Source organism: Vulpes vulpes, chromosome 3 (genome assembly GCF_048418805.1).
Source record: "Vulpes vulpes isolate BD-2025 chromosome 3, VulVul3, whole genome shotgun sequence".
NCBI classification, from domain to species: Eukaryota; Metazoa; Chordata; class Mammalia; order Carnivora; family Canidae; genus Vulpes; species Vulpes vulpes.
Genome location: NC_132782.1, coordinates 132,303,947 through 132,325,950, shown reverse-complemented (window position 1 = coordinate 132,325,950; position 22,004 = coordinate 132,303,947). Strand labels below are relative to the sequence as shown.

Sequence of the window (22,004 nt, the reverse complement as noted above, 5' to 3'; positions counted from 1 at the left end):
AGCACTGACAATCACACACACTGGATCTCTTACGTGATTCAAAAGATTCACTTTTCCTTCTTTTTCTTTGTCAACCAGAAAAAAAAAAAAAGACACAATGGAATAATATGCTTACAAATTTTTATTTCAAACATAAAGCTGCTGTAGTAAAATAATTTAAAGGATACGGATTTCTGTGACAGCCTTCAAAGAATCTAAATCATTTTCTGTTGCCCCTAAAAAAAATTCAACAAATTTATACAGGTATTTTTTAATCTCTCCCATGCAAACTGGTTCAATAAAACTAGTATAACTTTTTTATTAAGAGCACAGTTAAATTTTAGATCATAGTTATTTCATTTTGTATTTTTTTTAAGTAGGCCCCATACCCAACACAGAGCTTGAACTCATGACCCTGCTCTACCAACTGACCCTAGATCAGGCACCCTAGATCATAGTTGTAAAATGCAATATGATCAAGAAATGCAGAAATTTTACACAGATAACCTACTCAAATTTATTATTTTTTTATTCTTCCTTAATGCTGAAAAATTCAGACCAGATTATACCATTATAAAACCAACTGAAAAAGCAAGGAATTACCTTGAACTTCATGAGGTTGGGATGCAACTGAAAAAGTTGGTCCTTTGAATATGTCTTCTCTGATTTCAGAAGCTGAAACAGCATTGCTTGCTGCAAACATATTAATGTCTGAATATTGATGTTTCTGCTTACTATTGCTACATTTCCATGATTCCCCTTTGTTCATTTCTGTTGGGACAATTTTCACTGAGCCAACAGAAGACTCCAAGTTTGTACTGTCATTAGAATAAACAGCCTCACGTATATTGTCAGATATTTTAAATAATCTGCAAAACAAAAAAACAAAACAAAACATGTTTGTACTTGTAACAGCTGCTTAGAAATGGGAAAAACTATTGACCCCTTTAAAAATGCCCCATAAATTATGGTTTATTCAAACATAAAATGTAATCTTTCTCCTAAAATATGACTTGCTAAATTTACCACTGAATTGTGTCACTTTTCAGAAATTCAAATCCCTTACAGAAGAACCCCTGAGACAGCTCCAAGGATATCTGTCTCCTGCTATTCAGACCCTTTTCAAATTAGGACTTCATGTCAGGTCAGAATCACATGACTAGCAGAGTATTGCAGAAGTACAAGTGCGTGACTACCAAGGGAAGGTCACAAAAGATACTGACACTTGTGCATACTCTCTTGGATCATTCACACTCGGAAGAACTAGCCACTACATCATAAGAATACACAGGCAACCATGTGGAGAGGCCCATGTAGACAGGTATTGTGGCTTCTTGTCAGTAATAGCATCAACTTCCCAAACATTATCCACTAATCATTTTAATTTAAAAAATACTAAATAAGTATAGGCATCAAGAAGAATACTTTGCAAAGAAGTATTTTCTTTGCAAAACATGGGCCATCTTTAAGATTGCAATTTATTATATTCAACTGATCAAAAGACAACCCATCAAACTTATTTATTCACCATAGCCCTAAGGAAGTGACCATTAAAGTTCCTAATACAGGGGTGCCTGGGTGGCCCAGTGGGTTAAGCATCCAACTCTTGATTTTAGCTCAGGTCATGATCTGAGGCTTCTGGGATCAAGTCCCACATAGGGTATGGAACTTGGTTAAGAATGTCTCTCTCCGGGATCCCTGCGTGGCTCAGCGGTTTGGCACCTGCCTTCGGCCAAAGGCCTGATCCTGGAGTCCCGGGATTGAGTCCCACATCAGGCTCCCTGCATGGAGCCTGCTTCTCCCTCTGCCTGTGTCTCTGCCTTTCTCTCTATCTGTGTCTCTCATGAATAAATAAATAAAATCTTAAAAAAAAAAAAGATTATCTCTCCCTCTCTCTGCTCTTTCCCACCCCCTCTTGTGCACATATGGGCTTTCTCTCTATCTCAAAAAATAATTTTTTTTAAAAAGAGCTCCTAATACAATACTTGTTGTATTACAAAATATTACTTACAAAATAAGTAGGACATGACAGAAGATATTAATCTTACAGAATTCTATAAGAAATGACATCCAAACAAGTATTGTGCAAATACAAAAGACTTTCTGAATAATTTTTACTATCAATTTCAACATGTTTCCATATAAGAAAGAAGGAATCTTTAAAAACACTATAGAATGAGAAATACACTTCAGAACAAACTGTAGGGCTGCATCCTCCAATGCCAGCAGTTCTATCTTTGAAGATTGAAAAATCAAAAGCAGATGGTTAGTTTTGGATAATATAGTAGAATTTGATTACAAAATGGTATTGAGGAAAAAAATGGTATTGAGGACAAGAAAAACAACTTATGCCACAGGATGACTCCTTGTTATAAGCTGTCATGTCAGTTAAAAGCATGGATTTCGGAAACAGACAAAACTGGGTTTAAATCCAGAGCTCTTCTACTTTCTAGCTGTGTGACTTTAGGATTTGAAATAAGTTTTGTGACCTATAAAGACATCATCCATGTGCTAGTTACCTAAATTCTCTGGACCTCAGATTCTTCCTAGTTCCTCTGGAACTCCCACTCCAGTAACTCCCCTATGTCCTCGACTTCTTCACTGATTGTTACAGTTTCTTCCTGGTCTTAACAAAAATATTGCATCGCCCTAAAAATAACTCTTGCTTCTTAAAAAACTGAAGTAGAAACTGCTCATTTTTTCCATATCCAAGTGCACTTGAGGGATGAGACTCTGTGCCTTCTCCATCCCAAATCTACAACATTATTCTTCCATTCTCTTACAAAAGTATCTGTGCTAACTAGTTATAGCACCTTGTAACCCATGGCATATATCATATATCAACATCTGGACACTCTACAATCTTTTCCTCTCACTTCCAAATTCTGTCACCATCTATGTTATTTCAATATTCATAGAGATGAAAAAAAATTCACATAGATGAAACATTCAAAATCCTCTCCTCTCCATTTCTTAGGCACTCATCTCCAGTGGCTTTCTCCTTCAAACAATCTCATTCACCTGTTATTCTCTGATCTTAAATACTGTCATTATCCAGAACTGCTCCTTCTCTCAAATCAATCATTCTATCATTCTCTGACCACACCCTCTTATCTTTTTAGCTTGTTTGCACAAGGTATCAATGAGGTCAAAAAGCAAACTTATTGTAATGAACCTCTTTATTTTCTCCCAAACTATCTTCCCTTCTCTTTTCTCATCTACCTTTAATGGACTTAGATTCCATGGCCTATCTTTTTTACCACTCTTTTACTAATATTTTAAATTCCAATTCTCTTTTATCCTTTTAACATACTTATCTTGCAAAACCTCAAATCCTAGATGAATCTATCTACTTTTTAAAATAACTGCAGGGTGCCTGGGTGGCTGTCAGTTGAGCATCTACCTTCTGCTCAGGTCATTATCCTGGTGTCCAGGTATCAAGCCCTGCATTGCATCAGGCTCCCTGCCGAGAGGCGGGGGGGGGGGGGAGCCTGTTCCTCCCTCTCCCTCTACAGCTCCCCCTGCTTGTGCTCTCTCCCTCTCATAAAAAATAAATTTAAAAATCTTTAAAATAATTGCAGCCAGGCAGGGGAATATTACTGGAAAAAGCAGTTTGGTAGATGATTCAACACTCTGAACATTAAAATTGAGAGTCAGCAGCAGCAGCAAGACTGCAGATATAAAATCAATATACCAAAATCAACTATTGATGTCTATACACTTGCAATGTACAATCTGAAAAAAAAATTAAGTCCATTTATAAAAGCATCAAAAAGAATAAAGTATTTAGGAATAAACTTAACAAAATAAGTATGACTTGTCCACTGAAAATCTCACAACATTACTGAAAGAAATTAAAGAAAATTTAAACAAATGTAATGATATTCCATGTTCACAAACCAGGAGACTTAATGTTATTAAGATGGTAAAGCTCAAGTTGATCTACAGAATCAACATGTTCCCCATCAAAATCCCAGCTGGCTTCTTTGCAGAAATTGACCAGTTTATTGTAACATTCATATGAAAATGCAAATAACCCAGAAAAGCCAAGAAAATCTTGAAAAAAGGAACAAAATTGGAGGATTCACACATTCCAATTTGAAACTTCACAACAAAAGCTACAGCAGCAATCAAGACATTGTGGGATAGGTCCTTATGTAAAGCATAAGGAAAGACATATCAGTCAATGGAATAGAATTGAGAGTTCAGAAATAAACCTTTATTTAGTAGATAGTTTCCTCACTGGCATAATAGGAAACATACATTTGGTCTTGTTCTAGTTCCTGGCACGGAGTTCCTAAAACCCTTGGAATTTCATGTGATAGAAGTGATAAAAAGCATATTTTGTTATTCATGACAAACTCCTTTCAACTATACCCGAGTTTATGCTAATGAAGTTACTCCTGTAGGACCCCTGCATAGCTTCAGGATGGGGGTTAATTGCCAGAAAAAAATAAACCCTAGTTATAAAAGGTTAAACTTTCAGCCTCATCTGTGACATCCAAGGAAGAAAGAGGAATGGAGATTGGGTTCAATCACCCACCAATGGCCAATGATTTAATCAATCGTGCCTACCTAATGAAACTACTATAAAAGAAAAACCCCTAAATGACGGGAGGTTCAGAGAGCATCAAAGGTAGTAAACAGAGGCGCCTGGATGGCTCAGGCAGTAGAGCATCTAACTCTTGATTTCGACTCAGTTCATAATGTCAGGGTTGTGGGATCCAGCCCTAGTTGAGCTCCACGCTAAGTGCAGTCTGCTTGTCCCTCTTCCTCTGCTCCTTCCCCTGCTCCTGCTTTCTCTCTAAAATAAATACAAGCTTAAAAAAAATAAATGTAAGGACTAAAATTATAAAAATCTTAGAAGAAAACGTAGTAGTAAACCTTTATACAGCCTCACTCAGTGTGGAGTCTACTTCTCGCCCTCTAGCCCACATGTACACTCATGAGCTCTCTCCCTAAAATAAATAAATCTTTTTTTTTTTAAAGGTTGTAAACACACTAAGGTGCTCATAAGGTGATATACTTGAAGAGGCATTGAAACTCTACACACCCTCCTTCTCCATAACTTGCTCTATGCATCTCTCCCATTTGGCTGTTCTTGGATTGTATCCTTTATAATGATTTGGTAAACATAAGTATAGTGTTTTCCTCAGTTATATAAGTCATTCTAGAAAATTATTAAACCTAATGTGGGGGTTATGGGAACCCCTAAATTTGTATTCTGCAAGGCAGAAATTTGGGTAGCCTGGAACCCTGTCTATGGATGACATCTGAAGTGGGGCAGTCTTATGGAATTGAGCCCTTAGCCTGTAAGATGTGATGCTAATTCCGGGAGGTAGTATGAATACAGAATTGAATTGTTGAACACCCATCAGTATAAGAGATGCAGAGAATTGATTGGGGTCAGAAAACCCTCCCCTAGACCCTATATTTGCAGTCAACTAATTTTTTTTTTTTTTTTATGATAGTCACAGAGAGAGAGAGAGAGAGAGGCAGAGACACAGGCAGAGGGAGAAGCAGGCTCCATGCACCGGGAGCCCGACGTGGGATTCGATCCCGGGTCTCCAGGATTGCGCCCTGGGCCAAAGGCAGGCGCCAAACCGCTGCGCCACCAAGGGATCCCAGTCAACTGATTTTCAGTTAAGGTGCTATGACATTCAATGGGGGAAGAATAGTTTTTTCAACAAATGGTGCCAGAACAACAGAATATCTACGTGCAAAAAATATGAAGCTGGATTTCTACCTTGTACCACATTGAAAATTAACTCAAAATAGACCTAGGGGCTCAGTAAGCTCTAAAATAGTCCTGAGTAGCTCAGTAAGTTGAGCATCTGACTTGATTTCAGCTCAAGTCATGATCTCATACTCCTGGGATCAAGCCCCATGTCAGGCTCTGTGTTCAGCACTGAGTCTGCTTATACCTCTCCCTCTGCTCCTCCCCCCTGCTCATGTTCTCTCTCTCCCTCTCTCTCTCTAAAATAAATCAATATAAAAAGTCTTTTTAAAAAATAGATTACATGGGGGATCCCTGGGTGGCTCAGTGGTTTGGTGCCTGCCTTTGGCCCAGGGCATGATCCTGGAGTCCTGGGATCAAGTCCCACATCAGGCTTCCTGCATGGAGCCTGCTTCTCCTCTGTCTGTGTCTCTGCCTCTCTCTCTCTCTCTCTGTCTCTCATGAAAAAATAAAATCTTAAAAATAAATAAATAAATAAAAGATTACAGACCTAAATGTAAGAGCTAAAACTATAAAAATCTTAAAAGAAAATGTAGTAGTAAATCTTTATACAACCTTGGATTAAGCAATGGTTTCTTGGATATGACACCAAAAGCCCAAGCAACAAAAGAAAAATTAGATAAGTTGGACTCATCAAAATTTAAAACTTTTGGAGTGCTAAGGGCATGATCAAAAAAGTGAAAGAAAACCAACACAAAGAATAGGAAAAATATTACCAAATCATACAACTGATAAAAGAATTTTATCCAGAATATATAAAGAACTCTTACACCTCAACAATAAAAAGACGGAAACCCCAACTTAAAAAGCAGACAAAGAATCTGAATAGACATTACTACAAAGGTAATAATACACAAAGCCAATAATCACATGAAAAGATGCCCAATACCATAAGTCATTAGGGAAATGCTAATCAATGAGATGTCACTTCATACCCAGTGGAATGGCTACAATAAAAAAAAAAAAAAAACCATAATAACTGCTGACAAGGATGTAGAGAAATTGAAACCCTTACATGTTGTTTGTAGGGTTGTGAATTGATGCAGTTACTTTGGAAAATAATTTAGCAGTTTCTCAAAAAAGCTCAGTATATAGTTACCATATGACCCAGCAATTTCAGTTCTAGGTATAAATCCAAAAGAATTAAAAAAATAAATTCATACAGAAACTTGTACATGAATGTTCAGAGCAACATTATTAGTAATAGCCAAAAAGTAAAAGCAATCCAGATCCCCAAGAATTGATAGATGGATAAACAAAATGTTGTATTGTCCACTCAATGGAATATTATTTGACCATAAAAAGAATGAAGTATTGATACATGACATAATATGGATAAACCTTGAAAACATTATGCTAAGTGAAAGAAGCCAGACACAAAAGGTCAGACATTGGATAATTCTACTTACATGAAAGTCTAGAATATGTAAATGCATAAAAACAGAAAGATTAGTGGTTGCCAGGGGCTGGGGAGGAGGAGGAGAATGAGGAGTTAGAAAGGGGAGTGATCAATAATGAATACAGTTTCTTTGAGGGGGATGAAAATGTTTTAAAATTAGATAGTAGTGATGATTACCCAACTCAGTGAATATTCTAAAAACCAATGAACTGTATACTTCAGAAGAGTGAATTTTCACGTGAGTTATATCTCTTTAAGATTTTATTTGTTTGAGAGAGTATGAGCAGGGGGAAGAACAGAGTGGGGAGGGAGAGGGAGAGAATCTCAAGCGGACTCCCTGCTGTGCAAGCAGCCCCATGCAGGGCTCTGTCTCACAACCCTGAGATCATGACCAGAGCCAAAACCAAGAGTTAGATGCTTAACTATCTGAGCCACCCACGTGCCCCAAGTTATATCTTAATAGAGATGTTACAAAAAAAAATTCATAGACATCAACAGCAACTGGGCTCTTTAGAATGCCCAACAATCCTACCATTATTCAAACTGGATTGCTTTCCCATTTTCCATAATCTCCTCCACTCTTTTCATACGTGCTCAATACTCCCACTTTTTTCCTCCAACTCCACAAATGATCTCATTTCTTATGTCACAGAGAAAACAAAACCTATCAACTAGAGCTCTTCTGAATCTTTAAACCCATGCATCGAATTCTCTATTTGGACAATTTATAGATCCTCAAACTCAACATGTCCAAATCTGTACTCATCACCATCCCCAAAACCTGTTCTTCTTTAATAGTTTTCTATATTATGAAAGAGCACTACCATCCTTCACTGTTCTGGCTCAAGTCAGATAACTTGGAGTCAGGGGTCATATCTAATAATCATTTAGGTCCTATGGGATTCTATCTCCTAAATCACTCTGAACTCTCTCATCCTTGCTACCACAGTCAACATCAGGCTCCCATTCTCTCTCACCTAGATTAATATATAATAATAAATAAATAAATAAATAAATAAATAAATAAATAAACCTTCTTAAATAAATAAATAAATAAACCTTCTTAAAGTAACCTTTCACAACATATTCTAGCTCCCTTCTGATTCATCATACTAATGCCAAAGTGGACTTTAAATTAAAAAATAAAAACTAATTTTATTCTTCTGGTTAAAATGCAGGACCTTAAAACACTTGCTTTCAAACTTTAGTGTGCATAACAATCATGCAGAAAAACTGTTGACAATTCCTGGGTCCCTTCCCCACCTTCAGCTAGACTGTGATTCAACAGGCCTAAGGTAGGACCCAGGAATCCAAATTTCTAACAAGCACTCCAGGTGATTCTGATAGAGTGGGCCCACAGGCCACAGTTGAAGAAACAATGCCTTAAGAAAAAGCACAAAGTTTATCACAGGCTATGTGACTCTGAATGACTTGCTCCCTCTAAACCTTACCTCTCTGAATTCTGATTTTACCCAAAAGGAAATTTTCTAAGAATAGGTCAAGCTCTGTCCTACCTTATATCTTTTGCACATACTATTCCTTCTGCCTGGAATATTCTCTTTTATTTGCCCTTAGTTTAAACCTATTCTTCCTTAAGGCTAAGTTTAAATACTATTTCTTCGGGAAAGCCTTCCCTGATGCTTCAGAGCTGTAACAGCGATTCTCAAAGAATGGTTGAGACCCTTTCAAAGAGTTCATAGTATCAAAACAATTTTCTAATATTATTAAAGCATCATGTACTTTTAAAATTTTTTCAATTTTGATTTCTAATATAGTTAAATATTGATAGACATAACCACATACACAAAAACTGTTGGGAATCCTCAATAATTTTTAAGTGTAAAGGGTCCCAACAATAAAAAGTTTAAGAACCTTTGTTATAACCATATACCTCATCAAAATAATTATTGTAGTATTAAGTAATCAATTATTTTTCATTATTTACCGTCTTTCCCCCATTAAGTTGTAGCTCTCTAAAGGCAAGAACCTATGACTAGAATCCCAGGTTTAACAAAGCATCTGGTATATAGTAAACCCTATTTGTTGTTACTGTTTTTCTCATTTAGATTCTATTATACTTCATACATTTGGACATATCATAAATATCCACCTTTATTACTGAGTCTTCGGTGTTTCATTTAATTAATTACCTTTTTCGGAAGGCTGATGTGCTCTCTCCTTTATCTTCTGCAAAATTTACTAATTTTGTATTACCTGAAACATTTTTCTCAGGTGCTATCTTGGTGCCAATGTGATTTTTGTATTTCTGAGAACCATAGGTCAGCTTCCCAGGAACACGTGTTAAGTTATGGTTACCTGCTTCTGTTAAATTCAGATCACCTGTTTCACATTTATTTGAGGAAAAGGCAAATTGGAATTTTTGTGTTGGTGAAATATAATTTGTGTTTACATTAGTCATCTTTAAATTTGATGGTAACATTTTTGGCCTTTCTTCCTGACCTACAAAAATGGAATATATTAATTAATATATGTTCTCCACGAAAATAAACTTTCAAAATGACCATGAAAAAATTTAATAAAAATTTTCAAAACAATTGACGAGGTAAACATGAAAGTTATTCATACAATAACAAGAGAATCTGTAATATCACATATGGTTTTGAACTACAGATGATTGGTACTGCTACTGAACATATCACTGAAGGGCACTCAATCAAGGATTATTGAAATTTGAAATTTATATAAAACCTAATTTATAAAATAGGTTTAATTTCTGACCCTCAGAAATAACCATAATTATACCTTTAAGTATTTTATCTACTAAAAATGACATATAATTATACAATTATGAGGATCTGAAAATTTTTTTTTTGAGGATCTGAAAATTTATATAGCCAATCTACACACAGAAATACAATGACCAAAAAAAAAAAAAAATACAATGACCAATCATACAAAATGTTACTGAATTTAAGTATTAAAATACATGATACAATGCTTTTAATTTTGTAATACTGCTTCTAAAATCAAGATAAAGGTATGATTTCATCAGGGTGGCAAAATTTTTAACGTTTCTTTACAGAGACTTTACAAGCATCTTTCAAAGGTTGGGAGGAATCTGGAGGCCTTATTAGGGCTTAAATTTGCTTTATCATCTATGTATATGGTATATATAGCTTGTGTAACCTATATATTATTTGGTACATATAGGAATATAAATAATGTATATTTTCATGTATATAATATATACAAATTACAAAGTTTAAGATATACATAAATGAACTACCACCAAATTTAAAAATCAAAATGTTGTCAATAATACCACATAATAAGGGCAGCCCGGGTGGCTCAGCGGTTTAGCGCCGTCTTCAGCCCAGGGTGTGATCCTGGAGACCCAGGATCAAGTCCCACGTCAGGCTCCCTGCATGGAGCCTGCTTCTCCCTTTGCCTGTGTCTCTGCCTCTCTCTCTCTCTCTCTCTCTCTCTGTGTGTGTTTCTCATGAACAAATAAATAAAATATTTAAAAAATAATAATACCACATAAGATCACATATATTGTTTGAATGTGCTTGCTTGTCTTTAACTTTATAAAAATGGTACCAAACTATATATAATATTCCACATCTTGTTTTTTTCAGGAATGTGGTTTTCCTAAGCTAGAGAGGATCCTACCTTTAGTAAAAGGCAAGACAAAAACTAAATGGGACCAACAATTTTAATAATAAGAGGAAACAAATTCATACAATAGAACATGTGTGTGATAGTGTACTGTATACATTTAATATGCATATATATGTGTATATATGTATAGAAAGGAAAATGTTTTAGATTTTTAGATTCGGTGAGCACTATTTTGAACAAAATAAGTCTCTATCATTTTATTCCATTAAAATAAAGGAATTAATACTTTAATGTGTTACTAGATTTTTTACATTGACATAAGTTGCATGGGTTTAATAACTTCATAACAAATATGTGATGGCTTACCTAACAGTTTATGACTTTCTATTTCCTCCTCTAATGCCTGAGTATCTGGAATTTCTGAAATCAATGGAACAGGTGGGAGAAACCAATCCAATGATTTTTCATTGTCTGGATAGCTATACAAAATATAAAGGTATGAAGATACGTTAATAAAGTTACATCAGAAATTATTAATTAAACATTACTCAATTACAGACTCCTAGATAAACATCCTATAAATTAATTTTCTATGGTGAATTTGATGTATCTCTATACACAGCAGTGTTCTCAATCTTTTCCCTTGTGTGTCATAGGATTAATAACACTGCTATGTGAGATATGCTATCTAAATATTGACTATAACTCCATCTCTTTTTCTCCAATTCAAACACTTGTGACAAGAATCTTAAATCTACTCCATATTAAAAAAAAATAGTAAATCATTCTGAAACGTTAGTATCCTATCACAAGTAACAAGTTACTTATGACACACCTCACAACTAATCATGGGTCATCAGTGTATAAATGACACTACTACTGGTATTCTAGAGTATTCCTAAAACATTACAAATTACTGTGCTAACCCAAAAAGTCTTGATCCAGAACCACCTATAAACCACAGAAAATCCAAGAAACCAGTTGAAACTGACAATCACTTTGTAAACCTATAGTTGTTGAGATTTTTGGCACCTTGTTGGCATTGTGAACTACTACCTCTCCTTATCCTTCAGCTGTGATCCTATTAACATATAATGTTTTAATGTTTCCTTTTCAAAAAACATTGATTTGCCCTTCATTAGAACAAAAAGATAAATATTAAGTGACAGGAAATATATTTGAGAAGAGCACCACATACACTGTTTATGCCACGCAGCAAGGATTTTATGATTTGTTTTTTACTCTCTTCATTTAGGATTTTAAGCTCTTAAAAGTGAGAGCCAGTCTTTTACTTTACTGCCTTTCATAGCAAATAATGCATAGCTACTTTAGCTATGTTTTCCAAATAAAAAATCTACAATACGTTATCTAACAATGTCCTGACAGACTGATAATAGGCCAAAGCATCTGAAATTTAGGACTGTCAGAGAGGCCCCAAGATTACCCCAGAGCCAATGATTCCCCGAACTAATTCAAAGGACTCAACATATCATGCGACTCATGATTATGAGGCAAAGGTCAGGGGAAACCAAGAACAAGCTTCCAAAGGCCCTCTCCCAGTACAGTAACACAGGACATCTTTAATTCCCTCAGGAAAAAGCTGTAACAACATGTATGAAGTGTTGCCAATGAGGGGGCTCATTAGATACTCAGGGCCCAGGGTTTTTATTGCAGACCAATCACTGGGCATCCCGTGTCTGGTATATACCTAAATTCTAGAAAATCTAAGAAAGGTATTAACAATATACAAAAAGCACACATCTAATTCTACTATCCAGCCTCCCCATAAAATCAAATCTGCCTTATAATTTTCCTATTTTCTAGAGGTGTCATCATTCCCTTACCCATCCAGAATCCAAATTATAGCATAATCTTTTACCTACTATATCCAGACATATGCCAGGTCTTACTGCATCTTCTTTATGCTTCTTGAATTTGTTATTTCCTTGTACTTCCACTGTCACTATTCCAATCAAAGCTCTAATCAATTTATGTATGGTTAAGAACAAGTGTCCTAACTGGCTTCATTGCCTCCAGATTTCACTAATATATTTTACACACTCCTATCACATTAATTTAGAATTGTTTTCATTATAATTAGATTCCATTCAAAATACTTCAGTGGTTTCCAAAGAATGCCAAACGTCCAAATGGCCTTAGGCTACCTTACAATTTTAACTCTCCTACACTAGGGAACTTACAGTCCAGGCCAAAGTGAACTACTTGTATACCAAATAGATAATGCATTCTATCCCTCATCTTTGTTCAAAAATATTTCCTTTACTCTGCTTGTCACTGGACATGACCCTATCCCATATCTATCTATAGAAGTTCAACTCTTTCATTCTTTCATTAATCTATTCAATAGCTATTTACTGAGTACTAAGTTCCAGCCACTGTTCAAGGCCCTAGAGCTTACATTCATTCAAAATCAAGCTTAAATCCTTCCGTCATCTTAAGTACTATTTGAACCTATAATATTTATCACAGTTCTCTTATATTATGTGTATCTGTATGTAGGTCTAATATAGATATATAGGCATATAGAAAGATTAATGATAGATCAGTCTGATACCACTCCTAGATCATAAACACTTAAGGGTTTATTTCTAGATCCATTCACATCTATAATACTTAGCAAGTATTTACATAATTAGGCATATTAGTCAATAAATGTTTATTGATTTAGTTCCATGGCTTTTAGCACATACAAAGTCATGTCCAAGATCCTTATTCTGGCCCTTAACATCCACCACAACCTATCCTCAGGTTATTTTTCTAACTTTATGTCTAATTGTTTCTCCTTTATGAACCTTCTATTCCAGAAAACTTCTCTATACACTCTCTCCTAAAGGTATTGCAAATTGTCCCACCTCCATTCTTCTTTCTTGCTGTTAAATTCTGCCTTCAAGTGGCCTCCTCTTCTCTGCTTTTTTAGAATTACAAAATCCTTCAAGGTCTTGCAAAGTCTCTCCCCATTACCATAGAGCCTAACCCAATCAGTCTGTACTCCCTCCAAATCTGAAATTTCATTGTGTGAATATAGGCTGATATTTCCTTCGCACCTTTTTTGACTCTGTGTTGTTAGAAAGACAAATATATTTTGCATTTTGCCCAGGCCAGGCCTGATTAACACCTGTTGTGCAAATTGGATGCACTCTTTCAGTCTCAAAGCATCCAAATCTGAATGAATTATAGTCATGTTATTTATTGATGACATATCCATATGTATGCTTAATCTCCTCAAATAGATTTTAAGTTCTTTTGAAGTACAAGTCTGTCTCATCCTTCTTATATCCCTTTTAGCATTCAATCAATATTTGAGTTAATATTTGAATAAATGAAAAAAATTAATGAAGCAATAAATACTCAATGCTTCCTTATTTAAAACAAAAAAAGATAACACAGGGTTGCATGGCTGGCTCAGTCAGTGAAACATGCAACTCTTAATCCTGTGAGTTCTAGCCCCACACTGGTATAGAGATTATTCAAAAATAAAATCTTAAAAAAAAAAAAGATAATACAATAGAATACATAGAAAACTTAGAAGTGAGAACAATTTACATGTGAAAATCCATAAAAACCTGTATTTTACAGACTATTCTCTGTTCTTATTTCCTTCGGCGCCACACCTTTATTTCCACCCCTATTTCCTGCCTACAATGAATTTGCCCATCATATTTGGCTTTTGGCACACTGCCCATTCTGTTTTCAAAAGTTGCCATCACTATTTGTCCAGGGCTACTGTTTGACCATTACTTCAAGTCTTTACCTTTGCCAAAAATAATTGGAACAAACCAGAAATGCAAACAAATGAAAGCAAAATAGACAAGAATCTACTCTATTTCTTAAGTTACAATATTTAAGATGTTAAACTTCAGTTACTCCCTTATATCTGAATTCCATGTTTACCAAAAATATACCTGAAATATCATTCTATTGATCCCTCATTTATTTGTATATTTCCAGAAAGAAAATTAAAACTCCTCAAAAATCAAGTAGCTCTAAAACAATATACTATGTTATCCTTTAAAGGCAGACTTACTTTTTAGCTTCATCTGGTTTTTCAAAAAACAAAGTATCCAAAGAAAACAAGGAGTCATTTGATTTCAGCATTGTTAAAACTGGACTGTGTCACAAATCTACCAAAATATAGAAAAAGTAGTTTATATTTTTGTTATTAATATTAATATTTAGTTTATATCTTAGTTATTTAGAACTTAGTTTTGCAGATCTGTTCTTAGTTTTACAGATCTGTACTAAAATATTTCTGAATACATGAACTATAATTATTAATTTCCCAGGATAACCACAGACTATCTTTCCAGCTGTATCTTCTGCAGCTTCCTCCGAAGTGCCTCAATATTCAAATACATTATTTTCTGTTCTCCACTCATTCATGCATATTCACATTTGCACCCTTCTCTTCATACTGCACCAATGCTTAGAATGTGTTTTCTTCCATTTCCTTACTTCCAGATCCTTACTCATCCTTCATGTATTGGTCAAACGACATTTCTTTTTCAAAGGCTTCTCTGAGTTTGTCTTGTTCTCCAAGACAGAATTAATCACTCCTTTTGGGCTCTTAATACTTTGTTCACACCATTATTATTGATTTAGGATAATACATTTTATCACGAATGTGTCTCTAACAATATGCCAAATACATATGTAGAGGTTTGCTTCAAAATAAATGGGGAGAGATAAAGGGGTATTGATGAAAGAATATTGGTAATGAGTTGATAACTGCTACCGCTAAATAATAGGTACATGGAGTTCAGTATAATGTTCTGTCAATTTTGTATATGTTTGAACTTTTCCAAAATAAAAAAATGTGCAAGTTTAATGTATATATATCTGTTTACATTCACATTACGTAAGGTATATATAGAAATGTTTACATTCCTTTCTAAAAAGACAATTTTTACCTTAATAGATAGTATCTAAATATAAAGGATAAAAACATTCAGTACTGGCCACCTGAGGATATAATAAAATTCTAGGGCTGTACAAAGTCTCAAACTTAACAGGAAACTGAAGAACCATTTCTACAGACACAGACATTGTTCCATTCACCTTGCCATTCTTTTCCCCTGCACATCAACACTACACCTCAATTTTTTTCTAAATTCTGAAACATGATAGAAAATTCTATATGACAAAACATGAAATAGATGCACAAACCATAAAACATAAATCATATTTCTATTTACTATGATAGTTAATATATTGCAATTCTTTTCTTAGGATAGAAGCTAAAATCAAAGGAACTATATGAGTGCCATCTTGTGGAGAAATCCATACTACCAAGTGAGATCATATTCCTTCAGTTTTGGGTCCTCCCTGATGTAGGGAGTATGTAGAGGCGACAGGAATGTTTCCACATGCACCCTTAACAAAATACTACTGATAAGAGGCTAAATCTATGTGTATGTTAGGACTGTTCTTATTCAGAATGTTGTAGGATTTTTCATGTTTTAGTTACTGAGTTTTTTCTCCCTTCCCAGTTGTTTAATTGCCCTCTTCATTTTTTTTTAATTTATTAATCAGTCACCAACAAAAAGAAACAGTTAAATTGAAACAAATTAGCATGGTTCTACAAATGTCTAAAACGATGTATTAACAATAAAAACCTAAGATAACAGGGAGAAGAGACAGAAGGGAGTCATTCCAAAATCTGCTAATGGAGTCTTTAACATCTTTATCTAAGTAAACGATTTCAGAACTTGAAAATAATACCTGATAAAGTATGAATGAAAATGCTAATCATGTTGTTATAGTATCCAAAAAGTAACAAATAGGGGAACCTGGGTGGCTCAGTGGGTTAAACCTCCAACTCCGGATTTCAACTCATGATCTCAGGGTCCTGACTGCTCCATACTCAGGAAGGAGTCAGCTTGAGATTCTCTCTCCCTCTTGTCCCACCCCTCACCTCTCTCTCTCTCTCTCTCTCTCTCTCTCTCTCAAAATAAATAAATAAATCTTTTTTTAAAAAGAGTAACAAAATATCCCCTTTCTCATTTTAGGAAAACTATAATTTTAAGTAACAAAAAAAGTTTTCAATATTGAAAGTCACTGGACCACTTTTATATGGCTTCAATACCTCAAAATTTAAGTAGGAAATCCTAAGGCTTACATGTATGTGTTTCAATCCTTTATTCTAAAGGAAACTCCAAACAAAATGAACCTATAAATTAAAAATACTTGTTTGGGGAAAAAAATTATTTCATAAACTAATTCAAAAACCTCCCAAATAAATAACAAATATATTCAAAAGAATTTCTGATTCAATTTCTAGTTCTGGTAAAAAAAAAAAAAAGAAAATATAACTTGCTTCAGTTCAGAATAAAAACATCTATATATTTTTCGTTCTGATGAGCCTCTATGAAATAAAACAACTTTAATCTAAAAGTCTTCGTTGGGGGCAGCCCGGGTGGCTCAGCGGTTTAGCACTGCCTTCAGCCCCGGGTGTGATCCTGGAGACCGGAGATAAAGTCCCACGTGGGGCTCCCTGCATGGAGCCTGCTTCTTCCTCTGTCTGTGTCTCTGCCCCTCTCTCTCTCCCTGTGTATTTCATGAATAATAATTTTTAAAAAATCTTAAAAAATAATAATAAAAGTCTCCGTTGGGATCCCTGGGTGGCTCAGCAGTTAAGCGCCTGCCTTTAGCCCAGGGCGTGATCCTGGAGACTCGCGATGGAGTCTGAGTCCCGCATCCAGCTTCCTGCCTGGAGCCTGCTTCTCTCTCGGCCTCTGTCTGTGTCTCTCATTAATAAATAAATTCTTTAAGAAAATAAATAAATGTTTGTGTATGGTACATTATTTTTCTTCGTAGCACGAAGAGCTAACTGGCATACGATATGTTTAGGTTCTTTATCTTCCTCTAGAGTGAGCAGTAACTTTTTGCTCACTAATGTATTCTAATAACCCAGACAGCGCCTGGTAAATGAGCCATAAGAATTCATTGTGGAATAAACACATTAGCAATTTATAAAAGTAATTTTAAATAAAATTTTTATTTAAAATTATCTTCCATCAACCCTGAAACCTAGAATTTTATGCCAAAATTTATTCATCAGAGACACACAGAGAGAGGCAGAGACACAGGCAGAGGGAGAAGCAGGCTCCCAATGTGGGGCTCAATTCCAGGATCCCGGGATCACGCCCTGAGCCAAAGGCAGGCGCTCACCCGCTGAGCCACCCAGGCGTCCCTTATGCCAAATTTTTAATGTTCAATTTAAAAATGTGGAATATTTTCTAGTTCAGATTCATGCAATAAATTCTTCAAAGTACTAAAAGATCATTAATTTGGCACTTTCATTACATAAATAAATATTCTCTAAAACACAGGACTTAGGACGTACTTTGCTATGTTTTAATATGAATTTATAATCGTAAAGATGCTAGATTTTTAAACTAATTAAAGTTGGAGGTCTAGAGTCAGATTTTCTAAGTATGCATGTTTGATCATTCTCCACAAAGTTTTAGTTTCAGCATGTGATATAAAATCCTATTATTTTTTTAGGTGTTTGCTTCTGCTCCAATCACTCTTAAAATATTTCAACTCTATGGCTACATAATCGGTTGTCTGTTGAGGTGACCTGCCCTTTACCTAATTACCTCAGTGACAATTCAGCATTTTCTTATCTTCTATAATGCCTCTTATACGAATTCCTGTCATCTCTTAGTCGTTCCTCAGGATTTGTACTCTCAGAAATAAATAAAACCCATTTCAAAAGCGCAGAAGCTCGGAACAGACTGGCCAGAAATCGGCAGTCAGCGAGGCCGAGCCCGACACTCCCTCGAACGAGCGGCCGTCACGGGGAGGAAACAGAAGACCCGCGGTCTCCGCGTCCCCGCCGGGGACGGGTCCCCAGAGGACAAGCCGGGAGCCCGGTCCCGGCCTGAGGCAGAAACCCCCTCGGGACTGCCGGGGCCCGCCCCGACTCCACGCCCTCCCTCCCGGGCGCCACGAGGAAGCCTTCCGGGCCGCGCGTGTGGGCCGCGCCGCGAGCGCTCTCCGGCTCCCACCGCGGGAGAGCCCGGCGGCTACAGCGCCCCCGCAGGCCGCACCTCCAGCCGCTGAGGGGGCCGCGTCCGCCCTCACGTAACCCCAGGGGCCCGGAGCGGCGGCTCCGTCACCCCGCGGGAGGGCCGTCCTCCCGCCAGCCCCGCCCACGCGAGCGGCCGCCCCGCCTCGAGCGCCTCGGGCCTCGCCCGGCTCCCGGCCGGACCTCCGGGAGGCCCCGCGCGGCGCGGGCCGGGGCGGGCTCTGCTCCCTCACCGCAGCTCGACGCCGAAGGTGGGGCACCGCCGGCACGCACGGACGGACTGGGCCCCACGGCTCCGTGGGATCCCGTTCTCGCGGGCCAGCGTCCCCCCGCGAGACCTCGGGGCTCCTAGCTCGCGGAGAGGAGGCCTATCCGCCGGCCCCGCGAGGCCCCCCAGCCTGGCGAGGCGAGCTCCCAGCGATGGGTCGGCGGGGCCTGGGAGCTCTCCCTTCCCGCGTCCCCTTTTCTTCCAACAAAAGTTGCTAATTAGCTTTGAGAATATTGCTCTGTCGATAAGCTGTGGCCTGTCCTCGTTAAATAGAGATCCGGGGATCCCCGGGTGGCTCAGCGGTTGAGCGCCGCCTTCGGCTCAGGGCGGGATCCTGGGGTCCCGAAATCAAGTCCCGCGTCGGGCTCCCTGCATGGAGCCTGCTTCTCCCTCTGCCTGTGTCTCTGCCTCTCTCTGTCTCTCACGGATGAATAAATAAAATCTTAAATTTAAAAAAAAAAAATCCTGGTCCTTCCCCCAGTACCCGATAAGCTTTACTCCTCTAGGAATTTGCCTATTCCAGGTACCTCATGTGAGCGGAATCCAACGTGTGCCCTGTATCTGGCTTATTTCATTCCGCGCGTCTTTAAGTTCATCATTTGTAGCACAGATCTGAACGTCATTCTTTTTTCTTATTTTTTTTTAAAGATCTTATTTATTTATTCATGAGAGACACACACAGAGAGAGAGAGAGGCAGAGACACAGGCAGAGGGAGAAGCAGGCTCCATGCAGGGAGCCCGATGTGGGACTCGATCCTCGGTCTCCAGGATCACGCCCTGGGCCCAGGGCGGCGCCCAACCGCTGAGCCACCCGGGCTGCCTGTCATTCTTTTTTATTTTTATTGTTTTTCTTTTTCTTTTTTTTTTAATTGGAGTTCAATTTGCCAAGATACAGCAAAACGCCCAGTGCTCATCCCACCAAGTGCCCCCCTCAGTGCCCGTCACCCGGTCACCCCCACCCCCCGCCCACCTCCCACCTCCCTTTCCACCACCCCCTCTTCGTTTCCCAGACTTAGGAGTCTCTCATGTCGTCTCTGTCATTCTTCTTTAAAGTCGAATATCCCACTGTGTGTGCGTGTGTGTGTGTGTGTGTGTGTGTGCGCCACATTTTATTTATCCCTTCATCTGTGGGTAGACATTTGCTTAGTTTCCACCTTTGGGCTATGGTGTTATAAACATTAGGGTAGGGATACCTGATTGGGTCCCTGCTTTCAGTTGTTTAGCTATACATGTAGGAGTGCCATTGCTGAGTCATATGGTAATGCTAAATTAAACCTTTTGAAAAAACCACCAGTTTTTCACAGCTGCTGTTATCACTTTGCACTTCCACCAATAATGCAAGAGGGCCCAAATTTCTCTACATCCTTGCCAGCACATTATTGTCCATTTTTTAAAAAAATTATAGTCATCCTATTAGATGTGAAGTAATATCTAATTGTGGTTTGGGTTTTCATTTCCCTAAAGACTAATGATACTGAGCATCTTTTAATATGCTTAATGGACATTTCGAATATCTTCTTGGAGAAATATCTATTCAAGTCCTGTGCCAATTTTTGTGATGTATCTTTTTAATTATTGAATTGTAGGAGTCTTAAAAACATATTATGGATATTTATCCCTTATCAGAGATAAGATTTGCAAATATTTTCTCCCATATAGTAGGTTGGTTTTTTTTGTTTTGTTTTCTTGATAGTATCCTTTGATGCACAAAAATTCTTACCTTTTTTTTTTTTTTTTGTCTTTTGCTGCCTGGGCTTTTGGTGTTATATCCATGAAGTCATTGCCAAATCCAATACCATAAAGATTTTCTGCAACGTTTTCTTCTAAGAGTTTTATAGGTTTAGCTCTTAAGTTTAGCTCTTTGATCCATTTTGGTCTGATGGACCAATAAGTCTTATTTATGTGGATTAGAGTAAATAAAGGGACCCATTTCAAATAAAAGAGTTTAGGGGAACATAGTTTTCAAAAAGACTAGAAGAGCTTGATAGACAAATAATAGGTGCTCATGACACAAGAACAACATATATTTTTCCTAACACAATTGATGCCATGGGTTCAGGTTCAAAAAATCTACATAACCAAGATTTTCCCTACTTTGTAACCTCCACTCTATTTAAACTCTGATTACCTGTGTCTCTACCTCTCTGTCTCTCTGTTTCTTATGAATAAATAAAATATTTTTAAAAGATTTTTTAAAAAGGAGTTGATTTTGAAAGGTTAGTGCTGATGGCTCTAGAGCAGGCGGAACCAAGAAATGCCTCAGGACTGTTTTTCTCTGGGTAACTGCCAGAAATGTGCAAATACTATTTTCATACTTGGAAAAGAAAAGGTAAAGAGATCATTTGGAAGAATCTGAAAATTGTAGAATTAATGCCTGAGCAAAAAAGAAGGAAAAGAAAAGAAAAAGGAAGGGAAGGTAGGGAAGGGACAGGAAAGAAAGGAAACAAATGTAGTCTGGTAGGATGGGACCCTGGAAGGAAAGAAAACTTTAGACAGTCATGCACAATTCTGTGTAGGAGAGTCCAATACTATCTATGCATTTTAGTAGGTGCATAACTAACAAAAGGATAAATGGATGAAGACCAAATCAATGGATAATTGTTCTTTAGGTAAAGATTTATTAAGTCCCAGTGTAACCAAGAAAATAGTAAACATAAATTGATTAGAGAGTAATTCCTTGAGTTCCAGCTGCTAAAGGAGTATGTGTAATGATGTACATGACCCTAGTACCTGTATTTCAGACTTGTTTGTTTTTCAGGCAGAAATTGACTTCTGCAGCAAAAATGAATTTAGAATATCTTCTGTTCTCCCAAGCCAAGAATGTTAATTCTAATGAGATTGTCAGGCAAGATGCTCCAGTTTGACCCTGAACCAAAACATCCCACTGACTCGGCTAGCCAGAGAGTATTAATACAAAGAATCTAAGCCTTCCATAGAAATCAGTTGATAAAGATTCAATATTCAACAGTTGTTCTTTATATAATTGCAT

The 22,004-nt window shown here is 37.1% G+C and overlaps 1 protein-coding gene across 3 annotated transcripts in view; it reads right to left on the bottom strand.

Annotated features, from left to right (window-relative positions):
• The window catches only part of HFM1 (helicase for meiosis 1), a 99,196-nt gene extending 79,756 nt beyond the window's left edge, over positions 1–19,440 (bottom strand). For all 3 annotated transcript variants that reach the window (XR_012000776.1, XR_012000777.1, XM_025996484.2), the window contains exons 1-6: positions 18,981–19,440; positions 14,743–14,839; positions 11,064–11,176; positions 9,266–9,575; positions 583–848; positions 168–215 (exon numbers count right to left, since the gene is read on the bottom strand). Coding sequence is in view for 1 of the 3 variants with exons in the window: in XM_025996484.2 (XP_025852269.1) it covers positions 168–215; positions 583–848; positions 9,266–9,575; positions 11,064–11,176; positions 14,743–14,813 (808 nt within the window). In the remaining 2 variants the exon portion in view is untranslated. The remainder of the gene's footprint in view (positions 1–167; positions 216–582; positions 849–9,265; positions 9,576–11,063; positions 11,177–14,742; positions 14,840–18,980) is intronic.
• Between the last annotated feature and the right edge of the window lie 2,564 nt (positions 19,441–22,004).